The sequence below is a fragment of the Cryptomeria japonica genome, chromosome 5 (assembly GCF_030272615.1).
Source record: "Cryptomeria japonica chromosome 5, Sugi_1.0, whole genome shotgun sequence".
In the NCBI taxonomy this organism is placed as follows: domain Eukaryota; kingdom Viridiplantae; phylum Streptophyta; class Pinopsida; order Cupressales; family Cupressaceae; genus Cryptomeria; species Cryptomeria japonica.
The window spans coordinates 422,745,677-422,758,836 of NC_081409.1; the positions used below are offsets into that span (position 1 = coordinate 422,745,677).

Consider the following 13,160-nt stretch of genomic DNA (forward strand, 5'->3'; position numbering starts at 1 on the left):
GGGCCTTAAAATTCTCCCCTTCTTTGGAAAAGGGGCCCCTAATAATATCATTGATAGAGCCCAGGTTATCTGGTCTCCCCCTCCTTTAGGTTGGCTTAAACTAAATTTTGATGGCGCCTCCAGAGGCAATCCTGTGGTAGTTGGTATTGGTTGTGTGATCCACAACTCGGATGGACAAGAGATAGCTAGCATTTACAAACCGATTCGAATAAATACTAACAATATGGTTGAGATTTAAGCCCTTTGCGAAGGCTTATTTATAGCCAAGGATCTTCAAATTAAGAATTTAGAAATTGAAGGGGACTCAACAATAATTATCAATGTTATTAGATCTTGCTCTACACCAAATTGGAAACTTAATAGCAATCTGAAGAGGGCAATTGTCCTTCTCAGCTCCCTTGAGAGGTATACTATTAATCATATATACAAAAAAGGTAATTGTAAGGTAGATTCCTTTGCTAATTTGGGGGCGGATGGCAAGTTGATTCTAAACCTTACCCCCCATTGAGTTGTTCTTGGCCATGGGACTAATGGTCGGCAAATGGCTAGTTGGTGTCTCTCCTTTCTCCTTGACTGATCACCTGGCTCTTCCTCTCCCTTTTTATTCTTTTTATTATTAGATTTATTTATACATATTGAAATATATACATGAGTATTGTTGCACAACATAAGATTATATGTATATGAGCATACTTATATATGCAAATATATACTCACACTGAATTATATATATATATGTGTGTGTGTGTGTGTGTGTGTGTGTGTGTTTATATTAGTGTATATTAATGTCTATGTATATGATCATATACTTATGTGTGCGGTCTATTCATATATATATTTTTCAATATTTATAGGTTTTGTTTTCTTCCTTGATTCCTTTTATCTCCCTTCCTCGTTAATTTTTTCCCGGACATGCTGTAGTTAATAGTCGGCGTATCTTTTGGCTCCTCGTTTATTTGCCCCATCATTAGTCTTCAAGCTTAGACGGTATCATTATAAAAGATGGCGGCGTCTGAGGTGCGGCCTTTCATCTCCTTGTCTCGGTAATTATATCACCTTCATTGCCTTCCCTTCGGCATGTGTGACATTTATTCGACCTAGTTTCAAGAGCCTTCCCAGCCTTCTATTTAGTTCGATTGGGCTCGGCTTAGCATTATTATTGAGCTGATATTTTAAAAATGGAGTCTGCTATTCTTATGATTCCCAAGGATGAAAGCAGGATGATGGCCTTCAAGGGCCAGATCAAACAGGAACGTTGGAGTAGGATGTTAAATGATCTTGATGATCTTTCTTTGAGGGTTGTTGCTGAGATTATGGGGGAGGAGCATTTGAATTATGAATTCAGGTTCAGAGTTAACTCAGAAATTCCGGCTACTTTTGTTGCCATCTTACTTGTAATGGGTTTAACAAAAAATGAGGCAATTCCTCTCTGTCAGGAGGTTTTTAAGGAGAATCTGTTGATGGGTTTAGAACTTGCAGTTCATAATGTTAATGAGAATCTGATGATTCCTTACCCTAAAGATTATGCTGAGCCGGGTAAGAGGAATCAGGCTAGGAATGTGGTAATGCGCTCTTGGTCATCAAAGATATTTCCTCCTTTGAAGCAAGGAAACCGACCATTGCAAGAAACATAGCATTTCTTCATAAATGGCTTCATTTGAAGCCGGCCCAGGGCACGAAATAGTGGGTTGAATATATCACTGAGGAAGGCTTTTTGCCTCCATTAGACTTCCTTGCTATGGATATAGAAAGATTTCAAGTACTTTCTCCTGTAATCATCAAGGCATCTCACTCGACTGATAAATCCTCCTCTCAGGTGAAAAAAGGGTCTCAGAAAGCTATGGTGGATTCCACCCCATCGAGCTCGTTTGCAAAACCGCTTCCCCCACATGGGGATTGTGTTTTCGTCGACATGAGCCTAAAGAAATAAGGGCTGGTTTATCCTTTGTTTTGTTAGTTTCAGTATTTTGGGTTCCCCCTGAATTTTTGCAACATTAGCAAGGGATGATGTGGTGACCTTCTATTATGATTCTTAGACGAATGGTTTACGAAACTTTAAGAACTTAGTTTAAGACTTATTATTAGTAGTTATATCTTGCTGACTGCTAAATAGATGATTATATGGTTAAATATGGATTGTTTCGGTTAATATCTGATATTCTCTTTTAGCACAAATTTACATTGTGGTTTTTGCTTCATGCAATATCGTGGTAGGTTTGGTTCTGGGTCTTCTTTGGTTATTTAGGTTTTGAAAATTCTGCTAGGGTAAAGATTGCTGGGGGACTGGGCTTTTGCTGACAGGTGCCTAAAAGAATAAGGGTTGGTTTATCCTTTGTTTTGTCAGCTTCAGTTTTTTGGGTATCCCTTGAATTTGTATCATTAGCTGGGGATAATGTGGTGGCCTTGTATTCTGATTTCTTAGACGAATAGTTTCTGAACTTAAAGAAATTTTCTCAAGATTTAATTATTTGTAGTTATATTTTGCTGAATGATTAGTAGAGGAGTATATGATTAAATATGGACTGTTTCGGTTAATATCTGAAATTCTCTTTCAGCATAAATTTTAGACTGTGGTTTTCCATCATGCATTATCGTGGCAGGTTTGGCTTTGGGTCTTCTTTGGCTATTTAGCTTTCGAAAATTATACTAGGGTAATGATTTGATGACGAAGGGCACGAGCCTCATTCCGACATAGGCTTTGTTTTGGGTCTCTTTTTTAACATATGTGCATGCAACTGCTTTGCTGATATCTTAGGTAGTAGAAATAATGGTGCTCTCTCTCTTTCAATGCTAACAGGTAACTGTAGTTCCAGGAAGTTGGTGGTTTCTTGTGATTATTACTGTGTAGGAATACATACAGGTCATCCAAGTAGATAGCCGTTAGGTTGGTCAGATTCTTACTCTATGGATGGGCGAAGTCTTGAGGGACAACTTCTCAGATTTCAGAACACGGCCCTCTCTTTTTGTATGCTCTTGGGGCTAAACATAGACAGACCTGTGGATATTATTACATGCTATTTGCAATGGGCTTATAGTCAAGCCATGTAATTTTTCAATTTGTACTTATTACTATGAATCTTTTGGGGCAAGATCGGAGGTTTTCTCCACCCGACTCTTTCCTACCGGTGTCCCTAGTGAGTCGGGTTGTATTAGGATTTAAATGAATAATAAAATTTTATGGCCTCGGCCTTTTACCGATAAAAAAAAAAAAGAATCAAATCTGATATAAAACAATTTCTCATGATTTTTTAGACTCATTTGAAGCATTTTGCAGTTGAATTTGGCAAAAAAGGTATTTTTAAGAGAATTAAATATATTTTTAAGTTGCTGAGTTTTGAGTTTGTGCTGAGTCAAAAATTTTGAGCTTGCCAAGTACTCATCGAGTCCAATTCTGCAAACTATGGTCTTGACTCTTCACTACCATTCCATAATAACTCCTTTTTTATTTTGGGAAGGTCTTCCGCTTTGACCACCATTGGAAGCATGGATAATAGGTAGACCACTATAGCTCTAAGGGTGGATTTCATAAGATGAATTCTGCCTGATAGAGATAGCTATTTCACTTCTCAATCCTCAAACTTTATCATTAGTAGGTCAATCGGATTCTTCCACAAGCTAGTAGAGTCCCTATCTTTGAAGAGGGGGACCCTCAAAATAAGTAGATGGCAGGGAGCAAGGATTGGTATCCATCTCTCTAGATGTGATGGTTTGAATTGTTCAATTAGTGTGAAGGTATAATATATATTTACTTCAAAAGTAGGAAATCTACTTCTTTTTTGGAAGAATATATATATTCTTTGTACATATTTGGATACCTATGGTGAGAAGAATCACTTTTTGTTTCTCGTGGATTTAATATCTGATTTGTTTTCCCTTGCCTCTTGTACTTTTTCTCACATAGGGAGTTTGCACATTGTTTTTTCTATTTCATGAAGCAATTTCTAAGATAAATCAGTAGCAGCTGGTTCACTTCTAGATATGGATAGCTAAATGTTAACTAAAGTAATACACATTTCTATTGTTTATACAGATAGAGAAAAATATATGTCAAATGATCTTAACAATGCTTTTGACTTTTATCATTAGATCGAAAATGTCTATATTGCTTTAAAAATGTGCCCATGTTTTATTTCCTACTTGTTTATCTTTTCCACGAAGTGTGAGAGATTATACTTACATTTTTGTTGTATATGAACAAAGACAACCTTACAGTTAGATTTTCATTCAACATCAGAAGGTAGTGTTTCTGATTTCAAGAAAATAATGGATAAAATTAAATCTCATTCTTGTAAGATATATGATGCAGTGGAATTTTCATTATTATAAAAGGGAATATCAAGACATGGCAATATATTACAATTCTTTTAATTCCAAATTTAGTAAAAAAATATAAAATCAGCTAAAAAAAACTACTTGGTTTCATACAGGTTCTAGTGAGAAATGTGCCTGCTGATCCAGATGAATCTATCAGTGAGCACATTGAGCATTTTTTCCGTGTCAACCATCGTGATCACTATCTCACACATCAGGTGACAATTCTTATCTAAGACTGAACACATGCATCATATGGAAGATGATAAATAAAAGAGAACTTATAGTGTTATTTCTAGAGAAAATGCAGTTATGGAATGTTGCAGTTAAAGGGAGCAGTTTGATGAAGATTTACAGTATGCATTATGTGCGAAACTCAAGGGACTGTTCTTAGGGGAAATCTCCATAGAAGTTTTGCCTCTTATAGTTTATGTGTACATCAAATTATCTATGGGACCATAAGACATGCATCAAGAAACTTGTTATAGAGTATTTCTGGTTTTATCTACTAAAAGCAACCTTTTTGAGTGACCTATTTAAATGATTAGTCTAGAGTCTAGATACAGTTTTCTGCTTCCAAGTGTTCACAGAAACTAGTTGCCTGATCATATCCTGGCTAGAAAGAAATTCCTAGAATTATTTTGGACCTAATTATCTGCTACAGTTCATAATATTTTTGTAAGCAAAGATATTAATTTCTGCACATTCACTTCTTATTATTCTTTTTTTATTCTCCTTTTGTCCTATTCTTCTTTTGTGTCATTCACTTCCTTTGAAATGAAATTGCTGTTATTATTTTCTCCCTTAAAACATAATCGCTGCTTTTTGTAATTCGTCTTCTATGCATTTTGTCTTATATGGAATTTGTCTCATATTACTTTTGTCTTATATCGTTTGTCTTCTATGCATTTTGTCTAATATGGAATTTGTCTCATATCATTTTTGTCTTATATGGCATTGGTCACTTGTTATATCTTTTATTAAATCATTGCTCCACAAACATTAATAACAGCTTCTTTCTGCATATTATAAATGCATCGCTGTCTTTTAATTGTAATTTACAGTGCTGCCCTGTAGATATTAATTATATTGATTGCTTGTTTTGTCAATTATCTTTACTGCTGTCTTTGATCAATATATAATCCTTGCACTTCTAGTAATATATCTGCAACAAGTAAATGCTGCATTCTCTACTCTTATCTTATGTATCACTGCTATATCATCTCATCTTCAAAACTGATTGCCCTCATAGTCTTTTAGTTGACCACATCTAATCCATGTTTGCTGTCCTCTAAAACTGATCACACTATATTGGTCAGCCTTATCAAACCATTATCTTGGCATTTTCTTTAAGAGTAGTCAGCCACCTATAGAATCTTCAAACAATTATGCCCTATTATAAATCAAAGTTTAAATCTTTAATTTAAACTTTATGTGTTATTGTAATGTCCCCTTCTTAGCTCTAGACTGTTAGATGGATCTTTAGCCTATTTTGGAAACCCATAGGCTAATCAGAGACTTAATTAGGGTTTCCATCTTCTGGGTGGATTTCAGAAGGGTGTTTGTAGGAGTTCGGAAATTTGCCTTCTGGGTTTTTTTGGGTTTCTCGAGAGCTTCAGATGTAATGGACACCCTAGAATGCCCAAAAACTAAACCAACTGCTGATAGGAGTTTAGTCAAACAGTTTGCATCCAACTCCTTATTTCTCCATTTAATGTTTAAACCTCTTATGGCTTCGGAAATGAAATGTTTGTTTGTTTTTAAGTCTTTGCATAGGTTTAAAATCACATAACATGAACTAGAAGGAAATTACAATAATATGCAACATGAAGATTGAACTACTGCTGATATGATATGATTTCCAGAATTAATAAAGTCAAATACATAGCAGATTTTTCAACTCACTAAATACTCCAGCATTTTTGACATTATGTTCCAACAATGACTTCCCATCTTGCTGCTACAGTAACATGAATAGTGCCATGCTACAGTGACGTGAATAGTGCCGCGCTACAGTATTGTGAATAGTGCCACGCTACAGTAGCGTGAATAGTGCTGCGCTATAGTGCTGCTACAGTATTAATTAGTCTTCAATCAGTCCAATATCTTCATAAAATCATCCCTTCAGAATGGCATAAGCATTGGTCAAGAAGTGAAGAAGGTATGAGCAAACACCAAATCTGCCTGTAGCTGGAGATGCACCCAATCTGCCTGTTAATGAAGCTGATAGCAATGGATTCCAAAGGCCAAACCCCAAGGGAATGACGTCTAGAATGTCACAAGAGAGGATAGACGTCCTCTAATGCCAAGAACGGATCTGCAACTCACACATCAATTTCTTCTCATATTCAACATGCTGAATGAAGCCACAAAAGCTTCCTTTTATTCTTTCTCCAAGGGTTGACCCAACTCACTTGAGCAATGTGGGATAAAAGATGTGCAATATAAAACATATTAAAATTTTTCACTTATGTCTCCCTTGGGTGCCCCTTTGATTTGCACACATCCCCATAAAATAAATATTAAAGTAACACTTTAATATTTGACAATTAAATTAAATGTTACTTTAATGACACTCCAGGCATTAAAATATATTAGCAATCGGACTCTGAATAGTGCGAGTGATAGCTCGTCGGAAAGCTCTCGCCGACGAGTATCAAATCCAATCACCAAAACTAGCTTCCGTTGTGTCTTGCTGACTTACTAAAAATAGTAAGTATGCCTGAAACTAAGTAAATCAACTCCGTTTTGGCCCAAACTGGAAATGACTAGGCCAAAACACTCCAGGATCCCCTTAAACCCTTCGTTAGCCCTCGGGACCATGTAGAGATAGGCTAATGCACATACACTTGGTCAACTGCTAAATTGGGGACATTACATCAGAGTGGTATAACATGCATTTCTGTCAAAGGAAATTTTTGAATTTACTATTTTAGTAATTTTGATAGCTACTCGGATTGTGTGTAAAAGGTGTTTGGAGTCACTTACTATTTTTAGCAGTATGCTATTTTTAGTAAGTATTATATTTAACATTACAATACAACACTTGGTTTCTGTTTCTGGCAGTCCAGTTTGAGGGGTGGCTCATTCGGTTCTCTTGGAGTCCATTTTTGGAAGGTAATATCTAAAATGATTTTATAATTCCAAGTTGCTTTTTGACCCCCACGCCTAGGCTCAATGACTTTAAGTTGTTTTTAAAAGATGTTCTCATGTGGTCCTCCAAGTTGGGAATTATTAATAATTTTTATTAACTTATTGGTGCACATGAAAAGGGAAATAAAATAAAGTAAAACTTTTAATCCCACATGACTTGGAGAAGAGGGTTGATTCTTGAGAAAAAGATATAAAAGCAAGTTTGAAAGGCTCATTTGGGTATGCTATTATTTTGATAATGAAGTGCTGCTGAAATATTTTCAGAGACTCTTGCTTTGAGGTTGTGTGCCTCCTAGCTTTTCCAGTTTCGAGTTTGACAGATAACTCTTAGCCGATTGTGGTGCAGCTTCATCCAGAGGTTTTCAGGGCATTCGAATGGAGATTTCAGATTTTAGTGGATTTGGTGTTTTCTAATGTGTGTGTGAGTGGTGTTTGTTTTTTGAGTGTAAAAACCCTAGTTGCTAATTCAAATTTATATTCATAATTTCATACTATGTGGAGGTTTGGTCCAATTTTTGTGGGTACTGGCTCATTCTTTTCCACAGATCTGGGTGCTCCTATGACCAAGGTTTCATGTTTTTTGATGAGGACATTGATTTTTGCTGTTGGTCGTACCATCTTGCCTGGGCTGCATTGGGATTCGTTCCATCTCCATATTTGCTGGTTGGAACTTGGGATTGAATGGAGGTTGGATGCCTAGCCTTTATGGTGTCTTTGCTTTCAATTTGAGCTATTTCGGAGAAGAATCGAGGGAGATATGGTCATTTGAAGCTTTCTTGGATTGCTGGTTGAAAAAATCAGTTTGCAGCTGTTAAATATCAGATTGGGTATAGCTGTTCTAAATTCTTGTTTATAATCATAATTTATTAGCATTGATGTTGGATTTGTTTCTCTAACTTCTTGAATCATAGTAGCAGCATTTTCTCATGATGCTTCAATGTTAGCCTTATTGTAATTTGCTGATTTAGTAGTACTAAACAACATTCTTTAATTTTCAGATTTTGAAACTAATATTGTTACCCACTGAACGAGTGGAAGTGGCTGGTTCACCGCTAATTTCTTATTTCATTACTTTCCAGCATTTTTTATTAGCACTCCCGCTAAATAAGTGGTTGAGTTGAGTTTTTGTTTACCCGCCGAGAAGCGGAAGTGCTTGGGTTCACCGCCAAGTGTTGCTTTAAATAAGCCTTCAGTTAATCTTTGTAATCCCCACTCAATAAGTGGAAGTGGCTGGTCATACTGCCAAATGTAGTGCTCTTTCCAATGTTATATCTTATCCTCCCACTGCACAAGTGGTCAAGATGGTATACTTTGCTATTGCTAACGCTAATGGGTGCTAGTGTTGCATTCAAAAATAGAAAAAACTAAGGGGGTTATTTCAGTTATCACCTTAGAGTAGTCAACCATGATCGAGACATCTTACATAAATAAGCATTCTTAAACTCTAATGTGATTCTTCAAACAGCTAATCCAATTTGTCTTATAAAACTGATCTAACTTGCCTTAAATGTGCCATTGAAAGACGATTCTCTTCTTGCATTCTATGACAACATTTACACCTTACTGCTTTGACATCAATGACAATCTTTCCAACAATCTTCTCAATCTTCTTTTGACATCAATGACAATAAATTCCAACAGTAGGATCCCCTTCAATTTTTATGCAACAGTTCTACCACTTTCCTTAAAGTTTATTCCGAACACATTTTGACAAATAGCTTGAATGTATGCTTGCATAAAGAGCTTCAGATTTGTAATGCTTGAATAAATGGATTTAAACATATATTATAACATGGATTTAAACATATATTAAAACATAATATGTGAGCTTGGAAACATGTCAACAAAGATCATTTTCACCAAGTTTTATTATGAGCAGAAAGAGAATTATATTACTGTTCTGACCATCATTTAGCATGAAATTTAGCTAGAGGTCTGACCCGTACATTTCAGTTTTCCAAATGAACTTTTAGCAATGGTTTTTACACCTTCAAAGGCCACAACCAGCCTCTAGTTTGCTCATAATCCCTTTAAACCATGCACCAACTTTGAGGTTAACCTAGACTAACCTCCACATCCTTGTGTCTTGTTGCTTTTCAGTGCCAAACTCCAAGTGGGATCCTACAAAGGCAGCAACTAGGCAACACCCATTCAAACGACACCTTAAAATCCTTCCAATCCCACCCAAGTAGGGTATGCTTAGCAAACAAACTCAACGCCTCCCTTATGATTTGATTATGACTGCACCATGACTCCCGAACTTCTGGTTATTCCACATGCCATGCCTTGTGCCTCTCACAAATCCATCACCCAACAAATATGAACTCCCAATCACCCAGCTGAGTGTGTTAGCTGCTAGGTTTGGACTAATCACCCAAGGAAAACCTCTATGCCAACCTCCAAAAGCTCACGTCCATCATACAATGTATAGCAGACCAAAGAGATGAATGAAGTTGCAAATTGTCATAAATTATGATGCCCTAAACTCCAAAATGCAGAACTCAAACCATGGTGTTCCTTCATTTCCTTTCAATTCTTAACAATATTCAAGCTTCAAACTCAAAAAATTGTCTTGTGACAAGAATTCACCGATTTCGTAAAATTGCATTGAATCCAAGTGCAAAACTTGAGTGGCTCCACCTCCAACTAACTAGGGTAGATCTTCTGCCACAAAAAATTGATTTCCCTTTGGCTTTAAGTCCTAGGGTTTTTCTCCACAAGAAGCTCATAAAAATCGACGATGGAAAAGAAAAAACCAAGCATGAAGATATGAGCTCCAAAATCTCCTTTTATAATAACCCATAGAATTTTCTTGAAAGTCTTTTCAAATTTCAGCTTTAAATTAATTCATTAAAGAACCTTTAATAAAGCGACTTTAACATTTCCTTTTAATTTTTCACTTAAGTCACTTTATTGAATTAATTAAGTGAAGCTATCCATAAAATGTACTTTATTGGACAACTTTAAATAATTACTTAAATTTATTCTTTTATATTTGAAAAGAAAATACTGAGAGGTGGGGTGAATTAGTATTTTAACTTTTTAAAAATTGAAACCATTGAGAATAAACTACATAAAGAAACAATAAACATGAGAACACAAGATTTCACGTGGAAAACCCTTTCGGGTTAAAAACCATGGCACAATCGCTTTCAATAACAATAAATGGGCACAGACCCAGATTACAAAAGTGAGCACCAACTTTGAACAATGAAGCACCAATTCCAGTTTAGGCACCAACCCAAACAAAAAATTCAGAAACTAAAGAGAACACTTTTCACCAAACACACAACACCTCTATATCAATCCAAAATACACATCACTTCTAAATTTCTAGTAGTAGAGATATCAAACAATATGAACTTACAATAGATAAAAAATATCTTTGTTTTAGGAGATAGCATGAACCCCAAACAAACTCCTTCAACACACTACTCCTTCACATAGCTAACACTTAACAACATACTATACTTCTGTTCTCTATGATGACCTTTCTTACATTCCTTTGTTTCACACACTCAGAATCCCTTCTGGAAAATATTAACGCGACACAAACAAAGAATACTACCTTTTACCAATCTTTTTAAGTAGTTAACAGCCCAACAAACAAATACATATCATGCTCGATAAAAATCAGACGACTCCTCAGCTTTCGAAAAATATACTTCAGACATAATATACTTAACTTCTATCTTCAAGAAACTGCAATTTTACCAAAAAGGAACTCTTTTTCAATTCTCAAAATCTATTTCATTACCCAACAATGCGTCTTCAATGAGCACAATAGCACATCTTCCCTCGACACGACATTATTCTCTACATACGGAACATCCGGTAAGCCCAATAATTATTACCACTATCCAATCAATAGTGGTTCTCTGCTCATATGAAAATCACACACAAAAACTTATTTTGATTCAATCACAAGTCGATATTCTTTATGCCAACACCTTTTTCTTGTATATCGACAACCCAATATATGTGTATATCATAATATGTTCTGCCAGATAAAACCAATTATACAATTGGTCTCCACGATATTTAAACGTAAATGCCAAAAACTAGTTTCAAAGAGCATAACTCAGTCCGCATCCACATGTCTCATATCTACCTCAAATTATAATTTGCGTCTCAGCTCAAATCAAACTAGCAGCACAATGCATGAGAAAGAAATGGAAACGCTCAAATACAAGAATTGATTTTATGTTTTTTAACAGCCATGGAACGTCCAATGACTTTTACAGTTTTTATTCCTCGCAGTACACCTCATCGATAAAGAGTTATTTTTTTGTTGATAGATATGAATCAAAAACTTTTAACTCTCAATGATATAAACATGGATTAGCACAACATGAAAAAGAGAACCATCATCGACACTACACAAAAAGACACGATCCTTCATATCAAAACAAATGATTCCCACCAACAAAATCTTCGACACCACAACAAACCGAATAGAGCATCTCAAGGATACGATGCTGACAAAAGATTCAGAAAATTTCCATTGAGAATAAAACGTTATAATTCATTTTTCTCAACAAGTGTTTACATGAAAGGTATTCTTTAGAAAAATACGATTCCTCAAACTCAACTGAAACAATTCATTAGTGCAATTCCATATGAATCAATAACTTTCAATAAAAAACGTGGCACATGATTTGACTTGTCACAAGTCAGCAAACAAGTAGCTAGTTGAGGTAAACAAGTAACCAACTTAGGTAGACAGGCAGCCAGGTGAAGTAGACACACAAGTTGCTAGACCACACATACAGGTCCTCAACCAAACACATAGGTAGCTCAAGCAACCTGGCAAGTAGGTCAACTAGGTAACCAACCAGTTCAAGTAAGCAGGCAACTAGTTCAACCAAAATTCAAATCTCTTTTTTGAAACTCATCAATGACAAAAAAATTGCAAGAAACTCCCCCTTTGTCATTGATGGCAATTGCATCTGCAACCGGCTTGAAACAAATACTTTTTTGAAACAAAACTACTCCCCTAACTTACTGTTCCCCCTTTGACATCAATGACTGAAACACATCTGCATAATTGATATGGGGCTCATAGAATATAACAATCAAAAGCTCACTGAATCCAATCCGCAATTTAGTGATGGAGTGAAATCACTCCTAACTTTTCCCTCAATAATTCAAACGTTTCCTTTGCTAGAGGCTTTGTAAACAAATCTACAATTTGTTCTTTAGTAGACACATATTCCAACTTAACTCGTTGATTAGTAACCTGTTCTATAAAAAAATGACACTAAATAGGAATATGCTTGGTTCTAGAGCACATGACAAGATTTTTGAAAATATTAATGGCACTCGTGTTATCACAAAATATAGAAATAGGATGATTGAATTCTAACTTAGTGTCCCTTAATGTCTGCTTTATCCAAAGAACCTGTGTACAACATGACCCTGCTTCAATATACTCCACTTCAGGTCTAGATAAAGAAGTAGAAGCCTCTTTTTTACTCAACCAAGAAACAAGGCGACCACCAAGAAAGAAAGCGCCACCACTTGTGCTCTTTCTATCATCAACACGACCACCCCAATCTGCATCAATATAAGCTGTAAGTGTAAAATCATTACGTTTAGGATACCATAAACCATAATTTATAATACCCTTAAGATACTTGAAGATCCACTTAATTGCTTGAACACGAGTATCCTTAAGAGTGGCTTGAAATCTAGCA

At 35.7% G+C, this 13,160-nt stretch overlaps 1 protein-coding gene across 10 annotated transcripts in view; it reads left to right on the forward strand.

Annotated features, from left to right (window-relative positions):
* Nucleotides 1–13,160, forward strand: part of LOC131028162 (CSC1-like protein At3g21620) — a 280,393-nt gene that overhangs the window by 70,025 nt on the left and 197,208 nt on the right. For 7 of the 10 annotated variants that reach the window (XM_057958389.2, XM_057958391.2, XM_057958385.2 and 4 more), the window contains exons 5-6: nt 4,428–4,529; nt 7,378–7,428. In XM_057958389.2, the coding sequence (XP_057814372.2) occupies nt 4,428–4,529; nt 7,378–7,428 (153 nt within the window). The remainder of the gene's footprint in view (nt 1–4,427; nt 4,530–7,377; nt 7,429–13,160) is intronic. The other 3 variants (XM_057958387.2, XM_057958386.2, XM_057958390.2) reach the window with 1 other exon arrangement.